The 25,298-nt window shown below is 36.1% G+C and overlaps 1 protein-coding gene across 2 annotated transcripts in view; it reads left to right on the forward strand.

Annotated features, from left to right (window-relative positions):
- Positions 1–25,298, forward strand: part of EXOC2 (exocyst complex component 2) — a 135,272-nt gene that overhangs the window by 52,912 nt on the left and 57,062 nt on the right. For both annotated transcript variants that reach the window (XM_075744935.1, XM_075744933.1), the window contains exons 9-15: positions 101–182; positions 689–791; positions 3,796–3,914; positions 15,723–15,848; positions 19,277–19,401; positions 23,404–23,472; positions 23,724–23,881. In XM_075744935.1, coding sequence (XP_075601050.1) covers positions 101–182; positions 689–791; positions 3,796–3,914; positions 15,723–15,848; positions 19,277–19,401; positions 23,404–23,472; positions 23,724–23,881 — 782 coding nt within the window. The remainder of the gene's footprint in view (positions 1–100; positions 183–688; positions 792–3,795; positions 3,915–15,722; positions 15,849–19,276; positions 19,402–23,403; positions 23,473–23,723; positions 23,882–25,298) is intronic.

A 25,298-nucleotide genomic window follows, 5' to 3' on the forward strand; every position in this document is an offset into this window, starting at 1 on the left:
TGCTGAAATTGGTCTGTTACCTTTTTTGGTTTCTACAAGCAACAAACTTTTATATTTGTGTGTGGTTTTTTGTGATTTTTTTTTTTTTTCTTTTTAATAGGGTGATTATGATGTGGTTATTAATGACTACGAAAAAGCCAAGTCACTCTTTGGAAAGACAGAGGTTCAAGTATTCAAAAAATGTAAGACTGGGTTTTGTTATTTGCACTTTTTTTTTTTATATATATAACTTAAAGGCTAAAAAGCACATAAGCAGTCTAAAGAGCTTTATATGGGTTTAATATGGATTTTAATCCATAAAAATTATTGATTGGTAAGAACCAATCACTGTAAGCAATATTTCTGATAAGTTCTCTGAGTGACACATATACTATAAAATGTGAAATCACAGCCAATTTTATTTATTTGTTAAGGCTTGGTATTACTGGACATAAAAAAAAAAATTACCCAAAGTCACATTTTAATTTCTGTATCTCTCACTGGTGTGTTGTTGGAAAGACTTCAAAGTCCAATTTTCTGTTTTTGTAGAACTATTGCATTTAAAATTTTCAGATGTGGCTTGGTATAAAATGAGTTATATTGATTTCCACATTAACTCCAGAAGTGTCTGATGTCCTAGAAAAATAATTTTTAGTTCGTATCACTGCTGAAAGCACACATTGAATTTATTTCCTTTCCCTGCTCCTAGATTATGCTGAAGTTGAAACCAGAATTGAAGCTTTAAGAGAACTTCTGTTGGATAAGCTGCTTGAAACTCCGTCAACATTGCATGATCAGAAACGTTATATAAGGTAATCATTTGACTAGTGTCTTCATCAGACATATAGTGTTAGATGTGTATTTAAATTTGTTTCCTAAATAGGGTAGTGACTATTTTTACTATGGTTTAAATACTAATTTTAAAGCTCTAAATAGACTATTTTGAGATTTTATGATTTTATAAGCAATGGCAAGGGATTGGTTCTTGATTGTTTATTGAATGATTGAAAAAACAGTTCTTGAATGAGAACAATTTAATGAAAGATAATTGAGATTGAATTTAATTTTTTAAAAATCTTTAAGGCATGTTTAGATTCTGTTGCTTCCTCTAAACCATCATATTGCAAGCTTTGTCTGAAATGATCACTCACAGGTTGCAGATCTCAAAATAGATTCCTTATGAATTTGTCTTACACTTCAGCTTGACTTGGTGTTGAAATGAAATTATCCTGAGTCATATAATAGGGAGGTTTTAATCCAGACTGTCATTTAAATTTGGTTTTGGCTCTTTTATTAATCAATCCAAATAACGTAGTTCCTTTATATTTCATGAACGTGAACCAGTTCCCCAGTTTTCATGGAAATTCCTATCTTCTGTCATTCACAAAGCTGAGATCAAAGTCTGTTGTAGGCATACTGACATGAGTTGGTTGGACCTTCTTCTAGTGGTAGACCTTAACCTACTTTATAGCCCTTGGAGCCAGACTTTAGAGTGCTCTGGAATGTTTGATGGCTTTACTTAGAAAACTTTTGAGTTTTGGCTGTTACTAGAGCTCCTAGTGTGTCTTGACATTCTCAGCGCTTTTTTCAGTTATCTTAAAAGATGTAGACCAAATGCACTGTGTAAGAAGCATTCTTAACATTCTGACACCTGTGTGAGGTCATTGATGTTTTGTTTGTTCCCTAGGCCTAGTCGCACAGGACAAAGTGCAATATTGGTATATAGGTCCCCTTACCTTATGTTAATTTGAGGACCATGAGCAGTGTACACTTGTAGAGTTCTTCTCATTCTTCTGGGTGCTATATAAATATTGCCTATTTATTGGAATTACGTTTTAAGGTGAATAGTTAAGTGTTTTGTTTATCTGAAGAAGACATTACTGTTTCCTTTCTATGTCAATCTTGAAAACCTTAAAGAGCAACTTCTTTATCTAAGCCAAGTCTTATGACCTGTTCTAAGGATTCTTTGAAAGAGTCAGAGTTGTATATGTGTTTGATTCTGGGGTTTGGTTGTTTGGGTTTGGGGTGGGGTTTTTTTTTTTTTCTTAGTTTTTCTCTAGCCCCTTACCCTGAAGTATTGAATCTCTAAAAATATCCCAGCCTATGTTAAAGCAGACTGTGTTAATGTAACTACCAAATATATTCCACATGTAGAAGAGTATAATGAAGGAGAGCAGGGAGTGGACAACTGTGGAATAATTTAATTCTAATGAATTAACAGAATCCCAGCATTCAAAGCAATTATATTAATTTCACTATTCTAGATGTGCTAATGTGTTTATACTAGTGTAAATTTTCTGGAGGCAGGATATAAAGAAAGCTTTCTTCAGAGCACTTCAGCTAAGAGGAAATTAACAAAATCGTAATTGTAAAATTATTTGCATAAAACCTGCTATTTTTATGAAGTTTTTTTTCTTCCTTGATATGTTTTGTTTATTTGTCTTCAATGTCTAAGGCTGAGCAAGACCTGAAATACTGAGGCTTTTTCCCTCAGATATACAATGTTTATAATTAGGCTTCAGTTCATATTTTCCTCTCGTTTTATTATAGTATTTACACTGATAATTATTTTATACCTTTCAGAAACAGTTTACCATGTCACATAATAGCCAAATAGATGTATTTTGTCCAAGACCAGTGGTAATTTTATTTTGTGTCTAAGCAAAGACTAAAGTCCCCCTTAATGCTGAGGAATTACTTGAGCTCATAATTTATAAATGTCACCCTGTCAAAATGGATGGGTTTGTAATATTCTCATCCATCCAACCAATCCTACTTTGACAGTTTATTTTTTGAGTACTGCAGACAGTTCTCAAAGCAGACAGAATTTTGCAACACATTCCTAATTAACATTGGGTATTACTGTAGTAATACAGCTTTTGCAAAGGAGTTAAACATTCCCTACGCTGCTTAAGATAATAAATCTTCACCTTGAGCATCTTGAATTTTTGAATCTGTCCTGAGTCTCATTAATGCAAAATATAATGGAGCGCATTAAATAGTAAAGCAGCTACTACTTTTTGAAAATACTCTTTGGAAAGTACTGTTGTCAGATTGTCTTGAAAGCCATATGTTAGTCTATATTACTTCTGTGTTCTCCTGAAATCACAACAGTGAGCTTCTAATACTCGTCTCTCCCCAAAGACAGAGGGTGTTTTTCTTCCTCATATTAGAAGCCCCCATCCTTTTCATTCTCTCTCCCCTCTTTTTTATTTTTCAGACTGTGTGTGCATCCTAATGGAAGAAAAAAAAAAAAAAAGACCAAAACCCCCCCCAAAACAAAACAACCCGGAGCTTGGTTTACATTTGTTTGTGCATGCGTATGCTAAAATTAATGAGCCGCCAAAACTTAATTCCTTCTGTACTTACTTGTTAAGGTTACATGATGATACAATTGGGACATATAAAGTGGGAAGAAAAATACCATATTTTATGTGCTTGAGATGTCATCACTGATTCTAAGTGAAACACGAAGTACTGAACTGCATCCTTGGCAGATAAAGAGCTTGGTTTCCCAAGTACTTTTACTAGAGGAACAACTGAAAATACATATTAATGTAGTATTAAATAATTGTGGTTTTGTTTATTTCTACAAGGTTTTTTTTGATGGAATTTTGCTTCACTAAATGAGGAACGGAAAATGCAGAGCTTGTGTTTGCACTGAGTATGAGTGTATCTTAACAACTATTCTTGCATTTTTAAAATTATGTAGAAAAAAAAAGAGAAGAAAGTATTTCTTAGTATATCTTTGGTCTGCTTTCATGAGGCCTTCAGTGTGTCAAGTCAGAACTGTGATTTTTGGACTGGGTTTTACAGATATCTTTCTGATCTTCATGCGCCTGGGGACCCTGCTTGGCAGTGCATTGGTGCTCAACATCAGTGGATTCTGCAGCTCATGCACAACTGTAAGGAGAGCTATGTTAAAGAACAAAAAGGCAAGGATATATTTTTGTTTTATATATATATATTTGACACTTAGGAATTTGGCATTGCCTTTTATTTGACAAGTTTCAGTGTACAAATGATATTTGGGGTTTTTTCCCATCAATTTTGATAGCTTTTTTCAAAGTTGAATACTGACTTGTATTTTTTCTTTATTATAAAAACAAAACAGCAGTTGGAGTTTCTTTTTGTTTTAACTTTTAAGCTCTTTACATGGGAAAAACATTAAATTTCAGTCATTTATCTGAAGTTTACTGTGCTCTCGAAATACTTCTTTGAGGTCACATGAAGTTTGGATTGTTGTCTGAATCTGCCAGTTAGATTTCTTTGTCACAAGATATGCTGTTAGTATATGGATATGGAGGGCATTGGGGCATAGTGGAATAATATGTGAGTTCTTGATATGCAGTGAACGATAATACGGTGTTCTTTTGTTTGTTCATGTGCAGTTTCAAAATTCAGATTGCGCTGTTTGGGCACAGACCTCTGAGTTGGACAAATACATTTAGACAATGTTATATTAAAACCAGTATGAATACTCAGCTATATTCTTTGTCTTTGTTGCTCCTCAAAGAAATGTGTGCTCATAGGTATCGCTTTCAGGTGTGGCAGCAACTCGGCTACCAGTTAATGTGATTTATCACATTAGCGTATTTTCAAAAGGGAATAGGTGGGAGGCCGTTGACCTGGCATTTCTAGTAGTAAAATCTGAAAACTGGATTTTTAAATTAGAAAATTACAAGCAGTGCCTTGTTTCTCAAGAAGTCTTATCGAGTTTGCTGCTGTTTCTGAAATGAGTAGGCATATTGGAATCTGGCCTCTCTTGACTTATAGGTAACTCCCATGTTTAGTGCATGTGTATCCCAAACCAAATAACATGTTCTCTTCTGAGAAACCACAAAAATTTCACTGAGTTGGAACTGCTGCAGAAATGTGCTGTAAAATTGCTGCAGGAAGCTTAAGCTCTCTTTAGCAGAGGTTACGATCAGGTGTAGAGTTCACAGGGTGCAACGCGTTTGACACTTAATTCTAGCTTAAAGTGTGCACAGACCGTCTTTGTTCCACAACACGGTGCGGAGTGCTGCAGGTCCAACTGAAACACCAGGTTGGTTTCTTGGACTTTTGGTCAGAATTCAGAACACTTCCAAAACCTGCCCATCTTCCCTCCTCATCAAAAATCTTGAGATACCACTCCCACCCCCCAACAAAACTCACTTGTAAAATCACCCATGGTTAACAATTCTAACAATTCTTTTTCTCTGCTCACTTGCAAAATGTTAGATCGCGATCTCTCAGCTTCTTAGCAAGAAAAATAGGGGTGCGAAGATACTAAGTGCTCGAAACTTTGTTGTTGTAGTAGTAGTAGTCTGTATAATTTTTGATATGCGTGCTCCAGTAAATGAATGGAAAATGTCTCTAACTTCCTAGGCTTGTCTTGAAAATCTCAACCTGTTTGGTGTTTTTCTTGCAACAAATCTGCTTACCTCAGCCTTAATATCAAAGGGGCTATTATGTTAGCAGCTTTGTTTGGCTCACAGAAGGGGGAATTTAAATAACTTGAATGACCAGTAAATGCATGTATGAATAGGTAATACTTAGTGCATATATGAAACAAATGCTAATATATTTTCACTTTCATTAAAGAGCTCATCAAATTTCAGTAGGTTTTTTCCAGCCTTGTATGTGGTCCTTACTAATGTAGTTTTTGTACAGATTGTAAAATACTCAAGAATTGAGCCTAGTTGATGAATTTTCTTCTTTTCAAGTATCTAGTAGGACAAAGGAAGGATGCTAAATGGTTTTTTTCCTTTCAACAGATCTTTAATTTTAGCATATACCAGACAGGAGAAGGAGAAAAGAAAACTTGGAAGAATTGGTATTAACTGCCAAGTAGTACAATGCTGATTGTGATGAGAGACATGGAATGTATTTTGATCTATGGATGTATGGATGTATTGGATGTATGCTTTTCAAGCAGGAAGAGTGTGGGCTTTCACTCATAGATATCAAACTGGTTATGCAAGACTTTGAGGAATCTAATCAAATAAGTCAGAAATGTGGTTTATATGTTCATAAATTCACAGGCTATTTTTAAGAGAAAATACTAATAAATTTTCAAACATTAAAGTCCTCCGCTTAAAACATGTTTCCAAAAAAGATTATTTTGTATATGAAGCATTTGGAGGAAGAGGTGGGTTGCAAGGTTGATACTCTAATGAAAAGGGCATTAAATCTTTTTCTACGTCTCCCTTTTCAACAGGGATAATAGGTATTGTTTCTAGCAGATGGTAATCTTCATATTACGATGCTGGAATAAGCAGACAGCAATTACATTTCCACTTTGAGCAATACCAACATTTTCTGGCTATTCTTAGCTTAGTTCTTCTGCTGACTATGAATCTGTGGGTTTAAAGTGACTGAGTCAAAACTCTTCAGCGTGCTAAATTTAAACCTCAGTAGCAGATTGTATCTATTTTTGCATTTATGCACAATTTTTCAAGTCTCAACTGAGTTTGTGCCAAAGCATTTTGCTGCTAGTTTATTAGCTTTCAATGCAGAGCTGTGCCCTGAGTCATTACACATGAATTTTACTACCCAAAATGGATTTGGAATTAGACAAAAACCTTTGCTTTTCTTACCTGGAAAAGTCTTTGTTGAAAACTCTATTGGACATTCTGGACAGGATTTTTGTAGCTGGTTGTCAAACAGTAAATATTATCAAAGAATTTATTTGCTGGACACGATGTATTCAGGAAGGGAAAGTTAACATTGCAATTATTTGCTAAACAAACTAAAACCCAAACCTAAGTGAATTCTAAGGAGAACTTACTCTAAATTCAGTCATTGATATGACAAGCGAACAGTGTACTCTCAGTGGGACAAAATTGTTCCAGTTGTCTCCATACTACTAGGAGGTTGTAGTCATTTAGTCATTAAAACTGAAATAATTTCATTTTCTTATATAGAAATAGCATCTTCTCCTATCGTTTTTACGAGATTTAGTGACATACCATCTCATGCAGGCCACTAGTAATGGCAGTCAGGTCAAATCCCTAATATTGATAGAAAAGTAGATTTACTTCTTATGTCCTCTGTACGTTCCTTCTCTTTGTCTGATGATTGTTCTCTTGTTAGTAACTACTTTCAACTCTAAGTTGAAGAGTGGAGTGAGCTAATGCACATGCTGAGGTAGTTGAAGGTGCTATCAGAAAATTGTGTGTTAGAGGTGTATTTAAATACATGTTTATTTTGGGTTTATGTCTAAGTATATATTTTTGATTTAAATGTGAATCCTTCAGTCTCAGTAGTACAATCATATGAAAATGTTGTTTGTTTGTTTTTTTAAAAAAAAGCTTCTATGCTTGAATATTACTAGAGATTAACTCCATTTTGTAGAAATACTCTGTGGTTGTAAGTATGTCCTAGAACTGTAACATATCATAGCATAGTACAATCTCTGATGCAGCCTGAAAGAAGCAACTGTGGCAAGTTTATAGGGCTGTAATGGTCTTCAGGTTCTCTCCTGGAATTTGTTTCAGGGGTTAGCAGCAGTCCTATGTGTTTCAAATACTGTCTGTTTTCAGTTAATCTAACTTGTGTTAATGTTATTCCAAAACCTGAAAGGTGTATCAAGCTGTACTAAGCTTTGCCAAATAATCTGGCAGTGTGGCTTAAAGGCTGACAACTACCAACAGCAAATTAATTCAATTGGATGTTTCCTTTGATTTTAATAGATAATTATTAATCATAAAAGATGCAGTAATCTGATCATTAGTTAATTGGTTGCATTTATTTCAACAGGTACAAGTAGGATGGGGATTTTTTTCAAGTCCTGTGTATGAAGTACTTTACACATTTTAGAGTCTGTTTCCCTTGAGGAATATCTATGTGTGTGTATTAATGTACTGTTTCCCCTCAGTCTTAAACAACCCTGTTGGTTTGCTGATTAGTCTTGAATTAAGTAGATTAATGTTTCATTACATACTTGGATATGGCTGTTTTTACTCACCCATCATTGCCTTTAGCCTGTCTATCTCTTGCTGCGTAGCCATAGCAGACCTTCCTCATTTGTGAGGTAAAAAAAATGCAGGCAGATGATCCTCATATTACAAGAAACTGTTGGAATCCAAGCCCACATGTTTTAAGGAGTGAGTGAATGTGCATATATGACAGCAGATCAAAACTTTTCCTGCTTTGAACTACTCTACAGTATGAGCAGCCAGGACAGAGACCTAAGAGCATAGCCAAAGCCATAGTGGAAGCATGAGGCAGTACAGGGCCTGCCCAAATCATAAAGCTCCCGTGCTCGCGCCCTTACATTAAGCCATTCCCCCTTCTCTGATGGTCAGATTCTTCCATTAAAGGTGCAGCCATAGATACAGGACCCATGTGCAACTGACTGGAGCTCTGGCTCTGCTGATATAGTAATACTTTTTAAAAGTATGGATTTATTAACTTTTTGTGTTTATCTACCTTACTAATGGAATAGGCAGTTGTGCTCTTTTTTTTTTTTTAAAACAAACAAACAAACAAAAAACACAAACCCTTTTTTTTAATGGTTATGAAGCTATTTCCAGAAGCACTAATGGATTCCTTTCATAAATTTGATGTCATCCCACTGTTGCTGCCCACTGGCAGGACCTGAAGTAGGTAAAGCCAGTTTGGTGCTGTTACTTAGTATGTAGATATGTTAGAGGGAGGGACATACATGAGACTGAATAGACAGGAAAAAGAGCATTTTTGAAGGCCGTGAATATAAAGCTTAACATGAAAGAGCACTATGCTCACTCAAAACAGTATTTCTTAAATCTCTAGCAAGAGAGAGTTGAATGGTAAACTGAATTGTGCTGGTCTTTCATACCTTGTATTGGCGAAAGTCTGAATTGCTCCTTCTGATCTTTAAACTTATGATTGGTACAAGTCTGGGGACTATCAGACCTGGTACCTGGATAGTAAATGTTTTCCTTCAATTAAGATTTTACATATTTGTAATTTTTAACTTTACTTGGCAATTCCCCTATTATTAGGGCATAATCGTAGTTTTTTCCACTATGGTTTATGTTTCCTAGACTTGTTGGAGTACAGGAAACATGGGGGATATAATGACGTAAAATGACATGAAAATAAATGTAAATAAATGAGGTTTAGTTTAAAATTTGCCTGGGGCACTGGGCAGATAGCCAAAATGAGTTAAGCAATGGGATTCTTAACATGAGTATTAGAGAAAGAAGCTATGGAGGTGAAGACCGTTTGCTGTGTGGCCAATGGTTATTTGTTTAGATGTTAGTAGTGGTTTAGTAGGTTTCATAATCCTTTGAGCTAAAATGGATAGGGACTCTAAGCCAGTTATTGTCAAACTGACTGAAAAAGTCTTCATTTCTTAACAGGTCTTTCTGAGATATTACGTGACATTATTGCAAAGAAGCTATCTGTTAATATCCATTAGAAACAAACTGCAGATGGAAACACTAACACAGGTGAAGGGTGATCTTTCTGCTGCCGTGTGGGTTGCAAAATACATAATACACAACCTATTAAAGTTCCCAACATGGAGACAGTTCTTAAAACCGAAGTATGCTAGTTCAGCCACTGTGATTTTTGTTGTAGTTCTTATTGCTGGAAAAAAAATATACAATTTTCGCAGCACTTGGAGCATGATGCACAGCTCTCCAGATATCATAAAAAACCGTGCGGGGTTTTTCTGTGCCAGAGTAACAGCAGCTGTATGTGGTGTGAAGGAGAGATGGACGCGTAGACCGTGTTGCTTTTTCTTCTGTGTCACACTGAGATTCTATTCACCTTGCAATGAATGATCCATCTTTGTTGGATCAGACAGGCCGGCAAGGCTTATGTCAAAAGGGCCTTTTCAATTTGTTATCCTAGCAGCTGGTTCTCTTCCATTGCCTTTGCTTACTGTACATCTGGAAGAAGACTTCTTGCAGCTGGGAGCCATTTCATGTCTAAACCACATCCCCTGTCCATAGCAGAAATACCCCTTTGACAGCAGATGTCAAGCAAACCCTTAATGGGCTATTAATTAAAAATAAATAAATAAATTAATTAATCAGTGCTAAATTTGACACTGGATTTGTTTTTGTCTCTTACCACCTGTATCTGTAACTCTGCTGTTATTTAGAATTTTTAGTAGAGTCTGACGTGTTCAGAAATGCAGGGGGCATTCTTATTTTATATAATACTTTAAGTAATTTTTAAATATTATAAAGACAGTAAATATTGCAATTAAAAAGCAGCCAGTAAATACTGTAATTAAAAAGCAGTACAGGTACCTTAAAATCAAAATTGAAAAGATATTAGTACTACCAAAGATAAAGTGAAACTCTTTTGTGGCCAGCATTTTACCTTGGTATCTACTCTAGTCTTTTAAGTCCTTATTTGGGCAATTAAGTAAAAGTGGGTTGTTTTCAAAGTTGCTGATGATCTTAATGTCCACTGGAGCTAGTGCTAGTAAAATTATGTCATTTTTATTTATGTGCTGAGCTTGAAGTGTTTGGCTCTTGCTTTAGTATTTTTTTGGCCTGCAGGACTGACAATAAGACTTACCCTTAGGCTGTGGAATACTTATACCACTAGAAATGATAGGCCCAATTACCCTTTTTGTGGTAAAATGAAAAATAGTTTCATTATAAATATATTTAGTATTATGAAAACTAGCCTTAAGATTTAAAAAGCATTCACTTTTGAATGTATTCCACAAACATTTTTTCTATAAAGTGCAGCAATTTTAATCTTCTGCACTCATCTCTCTGCTAGAAATATAACCCATTTTCTTCCTGATGATCTAAAAATGTCCAATTTGTAATAAATGTAAGGTTAGAAGGAAAGAGTACTCAAGAAAAAAGAATAAAATGCAGTCATTCATCTGTTGAGCAGGTTAATTTTTCGGTAATTTCTCCTGTTCGCCTAATTTCTTGCCTAGACAAATTGAAATTCTCAGTGCGGTGTCCTTGAAAGGAATCTTACCCTGGTTGCGTCGGTGCAGGCTCCAGGCACTGTGTGTTTGGTCAACAAGCAACAGTGGGTGGTCAGGCTGTAGCACAGGACAAGGGCCCGCTGTGCACAGGAAAAAATGTTCAAAGGTGTTTAAGGGTGGTAAGGAAGTCTGCCACCCTTCAGAGAGTCCGGAGGCTATAGAGCAGCCTTCCCTCGCTATTGTAGCCTGTGAGAAAATTCACTGTAAGATACATAATGGATGAAAGAATACAGTAACTGTATTCACCTGGTTGCACATCTGTAGGGTCTTTTATTTTTAAAATTTAATCTTGCTTTTATACACGCTGTATATAAGCAAGTCTGTATAATGACTGATGTTCCATGACTTACCATGGAAAATCGCACTGAAAAACTCCTCAGCCTGAGCTTGGTCACTTGTTAACAATTTTCTTTGTCGCTGCAAAAAGTACTGGTACTGTATTATCCTCTGATCAACTAGCAGCTTTTGTAAAAAGCTTTAGCTGAATGTCACTGAAGTGATGTACAGGGCTGGCAGAATCGCAGAGCGGCTGAGGCTGGGTGAGGGAGGGGAGGCGATAGATGTGTGACTCCCACGAGAAACCTCTGCCTGTCAGACTGCAAGGCGGGGTGGGGGGGGAACCAAGCAGAGTTGTGGATATTGCAGAATAATTTTTACACTCAGTTTGGTATTAGTTTTGAAATAAGTAAGTAAAGCTGCTTTTAAAGATTTAAATCGTAGACTGGTTTGCAGCTCATGGAAAAATTCATTTTAGGCAAACTTCGTGTTAGTCGTCTTCTCACTGAGGCTGCAACGCACTGCGTGCAGGTAACATCTTGAAAAATGGGGTCAAGGTATGCACGTGAGCTATGGCACATAAGTACCCTGTAACAATTCCAGTTGCTTAGAGAAAACCTGCAATTAGGGGTCAGCACAGGTGACTCTTGATTTACCAGAAGTGAAAGCACAAATTAAATAAATGACCTCAAAAAGCATTGTGCTTTTTTTCTCTTTTTTCTTTTTTCTTTTTTCTTTTTTTTTTTTTCCAGATCCTTATTTTAGTGAGATCTTACTGCACTAGAACAGAAGAGGTCTGAACAAAACCATTGAACTATTTATATTTCGCACAGTATTTGAATGTTTTTGTTTCATTCTACATACCTTTAAAATATCTCTGCACAAAAAGTTGAAACCCAGTAAAATCCTCTTTAAAAAAATTTTAAAGCAACGTTAAAATCCTTAAAACTTCTTATTTGATCTTCTCATGATTTTGCAGTGGTAAATGTAGTAAGGCTTTAATTATACTTCTGGTTTGTCATGACTGTTTGGTAGAAGAAGAGAATGTAGTGCATTTATTTTTCCTGTGTTTCCTTGGTTAAATATACACTTGGCACTGGAGTCACTCACAGATATGCTCCATCTAGATGCTGTATTCTGGAAAAAAATACTTCTGTAACTTCAAAGATGCAGTATATTTTAAAAAAAATGAAGATCTGCCAGGAATGTATTGTTCATGCTGTTTATACAACATCTGAAAACCCGTTAGCACAGTAAAAAGTTAATTTCTTGAAACTTTAGATTGTTGCTGTGCTATATTCAAGATCTAGGAATGTAGAAATGGTACACAAATTTAATAACTAATAGGCATTAAATTATTATTTGGGTAGTCTATTTAGGTTTATAAATATTACTGTCTACAGTCCATACTGATATTAATTCATTGTATTACATTATGCTGCTAAATTTAAGCTGCTGGCTCCAGAGAGGGAACGAGTTGGGATGGGAGAAAAATTGTTTGTGGGTTAACTCTCACTTTCTTATAAGACCCATGTGTTAGTGTGCAGTCTTCAAGCGCTATCTTCTGGTCGGGTGAAAGCAAAATCAGCTTTGCTAATGTAGTCCAGATGTTTATTAGTCCTGAGGGTATATGTGCTGTTGTAGTTCCCTGCTGCTGTGTTATACTTGCTTGTAATGCTAGACAGCCAATTAAGAAATTAGTTCACGTTAAACTTTCTTCTCCTGGTATGGCTGCAAACTGATGATGTGGTTTTTCTGGTGGAACAAGAGAGTATTCTTTATGTGTTTTTTGTTAGTGGTGAATATATAAACCATTTGGGTGGCGTGGAGTTAGTGTATCAGCAGCAATACGGATTTTCAGGTTTTCAGCTACTTTAGGCAAATGGTTTTGATTGAACTAATTCACATTAAGACGTTTTGGTAAGTGTATCTGTTTTTCTGAATTCTGAGGTTTAATTGGCACTGTCGTTTTTAGAGACCATCTGTTTACAAGAAATTCTTCATGTTAACAAGGTGTTTGAAAGGTGAGAACCTAAATTCTATGTGAAGACATCAGAGAGGGAGGTTTTGATGTATCATGGCTTTTTCTAATTGTATTTTTTGTGAAAACAGCATTGCTGCACTCTTGGGTTTTTTTAGTATATGTTTTAACTAGCAGTGCCTGTGACAATTCTAATTTGTCCTACTTGGCATACATTTTTTTTTTTTTTGCCAAATAAAACACAGATATGTTGAATCTGAGTCAAATTATGGAAGCCCAAGAACAATGTGAGGCACTTAAAATTTCTCAGGATCTTCTATACAATTTTCTTTTTATTCTGGGTAGAATCTCTGTAAGATACCGAATGCGTGGGGTTTTTTGTTTGTTTGTTTGTTTGTTTTTTTAATCTGGAGAGGAATAAATTTGGGATTTTTTTAAGGTTGCTGGAATTTTTTCATAGAAGTTAGTTAATTCAAATTTACAACACTTATGATATGTTTGAGAAGTCGCAGGCGTTTAAATTGTAACTGCTGATGTGTGACCTTACACAGCTCTGTGCTATATGGATAGTTGCATAGTATGTGTCCATAGTTAATTATTTGCACTTGCAGCATACACATCTACTTAAAAAACTTCTGAAAGTGTTAGATTTTTACTTTCTTACTATTTTATATTTTTATATATTCAGAAGGAAGAGTCTTTCCCCGTATACTTGTTGTTCAAAGGCATTGTAGATCTTGTCTGTGGTGATGGTGGATAATACGCTTAAATCACTGCAGCGGATTCCATATTGCTGAAACCTCATCAGTTTTAAAGGTGTCGTAAAGATGAGTTGGTTTTAGTAAGTGATGTAGGACTTAAATAGTGAACAGAGTCATAATACAGACTAAAGATAGCACGAATGGATTCACCAAGTCAGTTAATGCAACGTGTCCATCACGATTGTGAATGATGTAGCAAACAGGATCTATTTACTTAGGCGTCTTATAGTATGAACAGTAACGAGATGAATGGAGGAACTGACAGTAGGCTTGGTAATGACTATGCCACAGTGAAAGACCATAGGAAATCTCCTTAAAAGCTACTAAAGAATTATGGAAGAACTACTACTGTTACCTGTTGGAAGTTTGCAATAAGTTTCACAATACTTAATATTGCTCTTTAAGCCCCAGCTGGGGAAGTAAAATGACTAGGTATCTCTTTACTGCCATACAGGTCTGTCAGCAGCATAAATTCAGAATAAATATTCTTCAAATCCTTTTTACTTTGTGTTAGGCTTGAATCAGAGTATTGCAGTGTTACGGCTGGTGCTCTTACTGTGTGGCCTTCTTGTTATTTTAAGTGAATGTAGGTATTGATGGAAAAGATCAAGCAATATAAACTCAAACACTGATTCTCACTACAAAATTCAGCATGAATTACCAGGAGAGGTTTCATCATGATACAAGAAATTTGTTACTGTGAGAACAATCAATTGCTGAAGTAGCCTCCCCAGGGATATGGTGGAGTCCCCATTGCTGGAGGTTTTCAAGACGCAACTGCGCAGGGTGCTAGATAATCTCATCTAGGCTCCCTTTCCCGTGAAAGGCTGGACCACATCATCTTTCGAGGTCCCTTCCAACCAGGGGTGGCTTATAATTTTATGAATTGTGATTCATTTAAGTTTAGCTGTTACAGTTCAGTTGGACAGTGCTGCTAAAATAATTTTTGATTGTTTCTTTCAGAAATGTATCTGTAAGGTGAAATGCATAAAGCAGCAATTTAGACTTTAAAAGAAATATTGGTGGTGTTACAGTACATTAAAAAATCATCATGGTCTGGTCATTATTATATGGTTGTTTTCCAAACCATCCATTAGACTCCAAGTATCCACCTCTGTTAGATTAGATCATTGCTTAGGACTTGCTAATAGTGACCGACATATGGACAGGCACCCAAAGAAAAAAATAATTATTTGATACACTGGGAAATATTTTGTGCATTTAGATATGCATAAGTACGGGGTGTTTTACAGACATGCACAAGCATACAGTGCCATTAGTTCATCTGCTTCACAATGATGGGTTCTTTCTACCTGAACTCTGTAGAAGTCAAACAGCTAAGTAGTAGTTGAACATCCTTAATTGCTTCAGCTGGAGGCACAAGAAACTTTTGCTGTTGAAAAGTATATTTACACATACACCGGAAAAAAAATGTGTGCCTTATCACTAATGGCATAGATACATATTTATCCGTGGCTTTCAAGCAACTAATTGTAGGGCATTAACTAAGGTAAAAACAGAGAAATGTAGAGACGAAAGAATGATATTTCCCACATAGTATTTGTGGGTTTTGGCTTTGCTACAGGAGTCAAGAGCGGTGTTATTGAATAGTGTTAATGTAGATGAACAAACAGGCTAAATAAGCGAGATTAAGATTATTTTTGCTAGATAACTTTTTTTTGTCTGGTATCATTTCAGAATTTAATTAGAATTCCACATGCAGCGTGCAACTTCATGTTAATTGATGTGCCAAATCATTATAACTTTTTTTTTTTCCCCCCCCTCTCCTTAGGCAACTCGTTGCTCCACAGCCCCATGTTAGACGTGGACAGTGATGTGCGTCCATCGCCAATTGGCCATCTTAGTCAAACTGCTTCATTGAAAAGGGGCAGCAGCTTTCAGTCTGGCCGTGATGATGGTAGGCATCTGTTTTATTTGGAAAAACAAAGCTGCAGTTCCCTATGTCCAGTGTGTGCTGTAGTCAAAAAAGTCGAAACAGAAATCCACATTCTGTGTGTTTGTTTTGGTTTGTTACCAAATGAAATTCTTTCTTCCCATGTGTTACCGTTGCTTACTAAAGGGGTCCTCTGTGTTTTTTGCAAGCAAAGAGCAGTTTGTAGCTGAAATCTGCTTCTTAAAATGTAGTCAAAGTAATAACACTCTCTTTTTTTTTTTTTTTTAAATACAAAACCAGAATTTTTTATTTTTTTTATAAGTAACCACCTACTGCCTACCACCTTTTGCTGCTGTTAGACCTTTTGTGTGTGTTTGCTAAGATGGCTCTCCTTGCATTTGCTCCTTCTGTGACTTCACGTATCTGGTCCTTGTTCTCTAATTCTCTAAGCCCAGAGAGGGAAACAGAAGTGCGTGACTAAGCTTGAGCAGTGTGTCCACAAACAGCTGAGCCCATGTATGTCGTAGGTGTTTTCAACACCCTTGTCCAAAACTACTTCATCTCAGGAGTCTTTCAAACATGACATTGCAGGAAACAGAAAACACGTTTTTTGCAGGATAGATCATTTCTTACCAAAGTACTTTTTTGCAGAAAGTGGGTTTTTACGAAGCACTTTTTGGCTTTGGTCAGCTTTGATGTTGCTCTTTTCCCAATTCTGTGGACTTCCTTGAAAAACCATCTATAAATATCTGATTTTTTTTGTGCGAGAAGAGAAATGAAGGGAATCTTTCAAGAACATAGAAAGAAGAATAACAAGAATTGTACATTCTTGTGCTGCCACAGTGTATCTTCACATGCATGACAGTTAAATTGTGTCACGGTTTGAGGTTGAATGTTTGTATTTCAAAATATGAATTATACGAACTCTTCAAAATATACATCTATACCAAGTAATTACGTTACTGTATTACTGTTACCCTTGTCCTTTGTCAGCCCAAACTTGCATGAAGTTGATTAACAAGTGTTACAGAGCAAAACAATAAATTGCTGGTGATTGTTGGATACCATCCACTAATATACATGCCACACTTAATGTAGCAAGCAACATCCAAAATCCAGTTTATTTTTCCCTTGTTTGAATTCTTTTGCATGTGTGTCTGCTTAAAAAGCTGCATCTGCAGAAGGCAATTTCAATTCAATTGGTTATCTGTGCTTTTAGATCCTTAGTTATGGATCCATAACCTTTTACAAACTGGAAAAGGTAAGTCTTCAGCAAGCTTTGCAGATTCTGTAGCCAGCAGTTTAAACTAAGATTCAAAAAAAAAAAACCTGGAAGATCTGAGCATCATAATACCTTAGGAGCCCAATCCATCACAAAGACCCTGGACTTAGAATGAGTTGCCTCCAAGTTGCGTCCATTGGTACTTAGGTGCACGTGCCCACTGCTGTTTAGGAGCAGCTTACAGCTCTACCATCCTTGCTCTTCTGAGTGGAGAGCCAAAGCAAACCAACCGCTTATGATACCTGTGCAGGAGCTGCTGTTCCAGATATGCCATGATGTGCTCTGTTTTCAGGTTGCTTGTGCGTCCTTTTGGTCTTTAGCAAATTTAAGGAATGGCATCTCTGGGGGTTTTTGGTGTTTTGGTGTGTTTTTTTCCCTGCAATGTGATTGACAATGCATGGGATTGTTTGAACAAATTACTTTGAATTCAAAACTGCAGCATTCAAATAACATTCAGCTCTTGCTTGAGCCATATGTTCATGAGGATATGTAAACAGTAGCTCTAGTTTCATCTTTAGGATGTTATAACACAGATTATAACAGATTAAATAGAATAAAAGAAAATTTCTGCTTTAATATAGGTTGGCATTTTCTCTTGCAAAAAAAAGTCAAAATATCCTGAATTTATGGCCAGAATGTCCTTTTGACGTGATGTGCAGTAGCTGCTTCTAATAATTATCTACTGTCTGCAGACCCTGGACCAAGGCAATCTCTGAAATAGGCCTGAAGTATGCTTCCTGGAGGGGAAAAGAATTTCATACCTGAAGTAAATCTGGGCAGTGTGTTTACAGTTAGGAACAGACATCCCTGGTTATAACCTTGGGTTGGTGTTGGAAATTTTGGCAAAGATGAGGTGGTTTCTTAAAGGAGCTGAAATCTTTTGGTTAGAATTTGGCGGTTGTTGGTGTAACAGAGCCTCTGTTACTCTAGCAGCATTGGCACAGCTTCCTGGTATAGTCACAGTCTGTGTTAGAGGAGTTTTTCTGCTATTGGGTCTAGACCAGTTCTCTGACAATCATAAACCAAGCTGGCAAAAGTAGTGCTCTGACATCCTATCTGTGTCCACACTATGAGCTTTGCTGGTTGAACTTTCATGAAGTTTTCGTGCGTCCTCAACAGATGCATCACTATCAGCAGACTTACACTTCAGTTATGACAGTCTCTTTCCAAATTTTGGGCTTCCATTGTGATTTTTTTTTTTTAATTTCATTTTCAAATACTAATCCAGAGTCCCTGTTATATTATCTGTATACCCTGTTTTGTTAAAACGTCGTAAGAAAGTTTCAATGGAGAAGGCAGATGGTTGTAGAAAAGTATTTCACTTTCCTTTGTTTTCTGTATTAATTCCTACCTTTCTTCTGCCCCTTTTCAGCTTTCTCTTTACCTTCTCCCCCACCACCTTCCTTTGCCCCATTTGATAAGAAACTGAGAAAAGTTATCTACTGCCAAACTGTAAGCTATTTTCCTGATGTGTTTTAATAGCCTGTGTACCAGACGTGTAAGTAGGTTCATGAAGTGAGAGATGCTGCAGTATTATATGTCATGATTGTGTTCTTCATCCAAGAATCTCAATATATACTTAGTGAGATGTTTATTGAGTTTTAGCAAAAGTGTTGGAATCTCCCCTGTTTTTCAGATAAAAGATTTTACCAAACAAATGGAAATGAAGAGGAGAGGTTGGCAACTTGCCCCAGGCCACAATGGAAATTTTTCTGAACTTTAAATAAAGCAGATATTCTAGTTCCCATTGTTTGCCTTGATTGCTAGCATATCCTAGCAGCCCTGTTTCTTCAGCGTACCACCTCATCATTTGAAACTTTTAATGTTACCTTACCTTTTAGAGTGGTTTGAAGTCAGAAGACTGGCTGAATGGCTTGTTAGGTGGATTGCATTAGATACCCCTACAAAGGGGCCTATTCTTTATATCCTGTGATAGTGCTGGCACCTTGTAAGCATATGAGAAAAGAAGAGCGAACTTACATGTGTACCAGTTGTGTCCACATATGTGGACCAAGCTTTAAATTTTTCCACTCCTACCTGAAAGGTTTTATATATACACTATATAGTCACTTGTGTAATACAAAGCAGTAGCAAGCTAGTAGTACATTTTTATTATTATTAATTCAAAGTTTTTTAATTTTGCTGTTTCCTTCCTATCTTCCCTTTTTAGCTTGGCGATACAAAGCTCCTCAGCAAGTTGTTTTTGTTGAAAAGTTGACAAAACTTGTTGTAAGTCAGCTGCCCAACTTCTGGAAGCTCTGGATTTCTTATGTGAATGGAAGTTTATTCAGTGAGGTATGGATTCTTCTGTATATATGACTTTTAAGTAACAAAGCTCCATAATAATTATGTTTGAGGTATTATATTTTGCTGGAAGAAGTGACTGGGCTTATTTTAATCAGGGAGGTTTATAAAACGGTATGTAGACTTTTATACATTTGAGAGGTAGTACCTTAACTTGTAACCTGTCTTGCAATACTAACCTATAGAAGTGAGACTCTTAATTTTATTTTTAAAAGAATAAAAGTATACAATGGAATTACTTAGAATTCTACCAGTGGTGTGTCTGTGTGTGTTCCAGATGCCGGAGTCACTATCTGTGTGGTTTCACCTCTTACTCATAGCTGGCCAGCCGCCCTTCATTGGTGATTTGAAAAAATAGCAAATTGCATGGGGGATATAGATATGTAAAGGACAGTCATACAGAAAAAAAAATATTTCCTTTCTTTGGAACAAGAGTACTCATTTCTTGAGCTTTAAATATTTGGAAGTGAGGATAGGATCAAGACCAGAGTGGCAAAATGCCCAAGGCCCCGAGCGGTGTGCACAGACATACTATAGGGAGTGTGGGCTGGAAGTGCAGTCAGCTTCAATCACCTGTGCTTCTAGTCCTTGCTCAGATGATTTGTTTTTTACAAGTTACATAAATAAAATCTTGATAATCCCAGAAGCGGGGGGGGAAGTAATGATTGATTACATGTGCTGTTTTTATGTGCACGCTATTAACAGATTCTGAAAGGATATATTTCATAATTAATATGGGTCATATGCAGTTTACCATCGTAATCATTACCAGATAAATACAATAGCTTTTGGGGTTGTGTTATTGCTAAAAATTGGTCACAGAATTACATTATTTTACAGAGAGTTCACTTCTGGTCCTCAAGCCACGTTATTTTTTCTCCAGAAGGAGAACTGTAGTGATGGCATACTCCCAAGGAGCAAGTCTGACAGACAAACACAGGATTGAAGTGTAGTGAAAGGCAGCGCTCTCAGTTCCATCAGCAGGTGATAAGGCACTAGTTCACACCTCATCTGCATAGCTATCACTGGGAAGTCCTGCTGACTCACTCGTTCTGGGTCCTAAAAAAACTCTGAAGACAGTCTGTAGAGAGATGCAGAGAGAGTTGGGATAATACAGAGCAGGTGGAAAATAAGCAAGCTTTTGGACTTGCATATTATTCAGATCAGCTTCTATATTGAACCTAAAAGTTTGTGCATCAAAAACTTCTCTGTTTAACTGTTGCTATATCATTTCATTTGTTGAGATTGGTTTTTATCCTGTCATGCTTACAGTGTCCTGCTATACTTAAATCCTTGTCACCATAGCTACAGTATTCCACTACAAAATTATCCCTAAAGCAGAACTACAGCCATAGCTATCTAATATTCTTTGGAGCTTTAGTAGAAAATAAAACTAATTAACCTTGGGAAAAGGAAATTTGGAAGCTTATTTTGTCATTTTCCTTTTCTCTAACTAAAAAATTAATTTCTCAAGTGGTCGTTCTATTTATTGCCGCTGACTGTAAATCAATATAACATTTTCATATGATGATACTAATAGGTACTATAGCTCTGTATATGTTGAACAGAATATACAGAGCATTATAGCTCCAGTGAAATAGATTCTATTCATCATCGTCATTTTACACGATAAAATCAAACAAAAGTTATGACATTTACTCATAACATTCAGTGAAGGAAGTAGAATCAAGAATAAACCTTAGTACTGTTGGCTTTAACAAAAATAATTGATTTTATAGGGAAATTGACAACCCTTTTATTTGACAACAGTACCATTGGAAATTAGACTTTACAAATTCACCTGTTATTGTGATTTTTTTTTTCTCTGAGTACAATGAGAAAGCGATTTCTAGAGAAACAGACACTTGAACTGTAAACAAGGTGGAGAAATTCTGCTCATGAAAATGACTGCAAGTGGAAAATGCAGTGATCTTATGTCATGTCTGAACAAAACATTGTTTCCATGTATTTAAAAAAAAAAAAAAAGAGGAGGAGGTAGTTTTCCTGTTAGTCTCTAAGATACATCTACTCTTCTTCTGTGAGGCCACATTCTGAGCTTGTAAGAAATTAATCCACATACATTTGATTTCTTCTGCTCCTTTGGTCCTTATGGAAGCCCCCCAAGTTCTTGGGGAGAGAGGAGGGATGGTGCCCTCAGTTCCTCTTGTGTGTTCTATGCCACAGTCAACTGAGGAAGAGTGGGAGGAGGGGGTGGCATAAGCCAGAAGACTTCTTCTGAAGCACCTAAGAATATCTGTCAGCACATCACATTCAAGACTCAAGGTTTATATGTTTTTCTATCAGAAACCATACAGACTTTAATTATCCATGAAGAATTTTTGTTACCGTGTTGTTTGCTATGTACTGTCATTCAGGAAGCAAGGTGATTGCTATGGGTTTTTTAAGAAAAGTCCTCTGAAAATGGTATAGAGGGTCATTTCAGCTTATTCAAGTCTTTAAGACATTTTAAAAATGTGGAAAGAAAATCCCCACATATGAATAACAATCTGTATTTATTTTCTCTTGTTCAGTTTGTAAGTTTTTTTTGGGGGTGTTCTTTTTAGTTCTGAAAGGTTAGCTACATGCCTTAAGATACTGTCAGTTAAAGATTTACGTGGTATTTTCAACAGTTTAAAAAGTTGAGTTCTTTGAATCACTCTAGGTGAAGTAGCATATGTGAGTAGTAACCGTTGGTCTTACCACAAGATAGTTTTGGTCTGTCTGTGCAGGAAAGGTTTAAGATTGGTCTTCAGCAAAACCACTAAGAAAAAAAAATATCAAAGATCTGTGAATTTTTTTGTTGTTCTCTAATCCAGCTGTAAAACAGTGAATTTTAAGTTGATACCTGAGGTTTAAAGGAATACCACTTATTTTCTTTTTAAGACATTAGGAGAGAGAAACGGGTATTATATGCAGTGATAACTCGAGTGTTGTTCTTATCTGAAACTGTGTAATTCAGAGTTTTAAATTACAAATGTTTCATAGCTATATATTTTCCAAAACTCTTAAGCAGTTTTATTTTTCTCTATTTTTTGCTCATTGAAAATTATTTATTTTACCTTCAAAATCTGAAATGCTTTAGCTAAAGAGGGAATTTGATAAATACAGCATTTCAAATTAATGACTTCAAAGTAAACCGATTCTCTTAACACTTTTGTCAGGTTATTACACTTCTTGTCCAGTAGATGTTGCTGTACATACATGAAACAGGAGATTTTCTAACTAAAATTCTATATCTGTACTTAACCCAGTATTCGAAGTAATTTTTTCAGTATAATTTACTCCACTGTGTTCTCAGTAGACTCCACAGAAGGCTAGAACTACAAACAGGAAGACTATTAGTCAAACCATGTTTTTTCTTCAACTGTAACTGTCTCATGCGAAGCGTACTCATGTTCCTTGGTTTTTAAAGAAGTGAACTGTCCATGAAGATGCTGATTACTTTGCAGAGTCTCTTTTACAGTTAGTTGAATTATTTAAAGAGCATTTTCAACAAAATGTTGTTCCTAAAAACAAACAAAACCCCCTCAACCTTCCCCTCACACGTTACAGTTCCAAATTTTCTTCATTCCAAGAAGTTTCTCCCACTTCACATCAACATCCTTCTCTGGGCAGGTTCCATGCTGATAAAATAGTTTCTTCTTATAAACTTGATGCACAGTTAAACTATGTAAGTTTGGCTGTCACTAACATTGCAGTGAGAATACTTTGACCTCATGAAGTTCATATTGCTTGAGCTATTCTTTTATGCTTGTGTGACTTGCGTCTGAAATACACATTGTTTCTCAAAATTAAACATTAGCACACTGACCTACAGTAAGTAGAGTTTATTTGTATATAGTCTTTGCTTATTGAGATGCCATGAATTAGTTTTTATAATTGCATCATAAACTCATCGGTTTTCACTTCTTCACTTTGAAACCCCCTTTTTCAGAATTATTTTAACAGTGGTTATGAGATACTTACACTTTTCAATTTTCTCATTTTCACAAGACTGCTGAAAAATCTGGCCAAATGGAAAGATCAAAGAAAAACGCTAGGCAAAGACAAAATGATTTCAAGGTAAGTTATGGGGGGGATAACTTTGCTTTCTTTCAGTTGTCCTTCATAGCAAGATACTTAGTGTCCCACCTTGAAAATCAGATTTCTTAAATCATCTGTGTGGCCTTATACCTCCTTCTCCTGTAGTCTCTACCAGGTGGAGCCACCTGTAAATCTTAGATTCCAAGCTGTTGTGTATAGCAAGTACATGGCTGCTTACATACATCGATAGAACTTTTTGCTTGATTTTTTCTTTCTTTCTTCTGATGCAGAAAATGATTCAGGAAGTGATGTACTCTCTGGTAAAACTTATCCGTGGAGCTTTGCTTCCATTCAGCCTCAGAGAAGGAGAATCAAGACAGTATGGTGGCTGGGAGATGAAATCTGAACTTTCTGGCCAGTGGCTAACACATGTTATCCAGACTGTAAGGTAAATAGATCTGGGGACCTATAAAATGATGCTATTCCTGGAATATGTGTGCTTTAAGACAAATTGTTTTACATATTGCATTAAAAACCCTGAGTAGTGAAAATGTTAACACTTTCAAAAATAAGATTATGAAAAAATTGCTTATAGCAGATTTAGGATTCTATGTGCAAGTGTAATTAATAATGTCTCATGATATAGCCTTATTACGTAATGATACATTCATTCTTTTCCATAGCATCTTAGGGTAACATTTGAATAAAATATTTGCCTGGCAAGGCATAGACACTCCGTGCATGAAACAGGATTTGATTCTTTAGGGTAGAAAGCAATTATCTGCTTCATTTGCTACATATCTTCCCACCTCTGCCAAAATGGGTGAAAATAGCATGCTTCTCACCATAGTATCATTTTTAAATCATAATTTACTTTTACAGTTGCTTTATGGAGGGTTTTTATGTCATTCTGCTTATAATTATGTGTATAAACATAGTAATGTGCACATAATTAATTAGAAAATGTTTCAATATACAGAATTCCCTTTCATTTGTCTATGGAGGATATAAGAATTATGATTATCTTTCGTAAATTTGAGTAATACCTGGATATGATTCCCTATTTTTTATCTGCAGTTTTCAAAGTAGGTAACAAGTAAAGCATAGAGGAAGAAAAGAAAGGCATATCATCACATATAGATATTCTTATTGAGGATGGAGCTAGCAATGATACATACCTGTTGTCAAATTTAATGCTTTCCCGAAGTCTGTTGTCAGTTACTTTATCTGTACTTTAACCATTCAGGAAAAAAAAAAATTCCATGGGAAGTTTCTTATTCTGGCTGACTTTTATGGAATGCTTCTAATTTGAGAAGGAACTGACTTGGCATTTGATGAAAAGATGTAAAAGGGCAAGGGAACAGGTTTTGGCATCACTGTTGCCCTTTTGTGAGAAGCAATCCAATGTCACTCAAATGATAAAATTCTATAATTTAACACTTGCACATCTGTAATATTGGCTTGGAAACTTAACTAACAGATTCCTTAACGGTTGGTTGTGCTTCAGAGTCCTACCACTCGAGGTGTCATCCAGGCTGAGGTTATAGGATACGTGAAGGCTTTTTTTCAAAGAATCTCCTTTTGCTTACTGCCCTGGTAATGAAAAACTGAACTGAGAGCTGGGGAAATTCTCTTTCCTTCCCACTCTTTTCCCCACCTCATGTTCTTAGTGATGCCTGTGCTGGCACTTTACTAAACTGAGCTAGACTTTAATGCAAAGCAGCCAGAAGTAGAGAAGAAAAGGGGCAATCTGGAGAAGAGGAACTGAAGATACCATGATAGGGTATGAACTCACCAGTGATGACCAGGTCAGAACTACCGCACTACTTTTGCAACTACTGCAAGTTCTTTTCTTTTCAAGCCCC

The sequence above is a fragment of the Balearica regulorum genome, chromosome 2 (assembly GCF_011004875.1).
Source record: "Balearica regulorum gibbericeps isolate bBalReg1 chromosome 2, bBalReg1.pri, whole genome shotgun sequence".
Lineage (NCBI taxonomy): Eukaryota > Metazoa > Chordata > Aves > Gruiformes > Gruidae > Balearica > Balearica regulorum.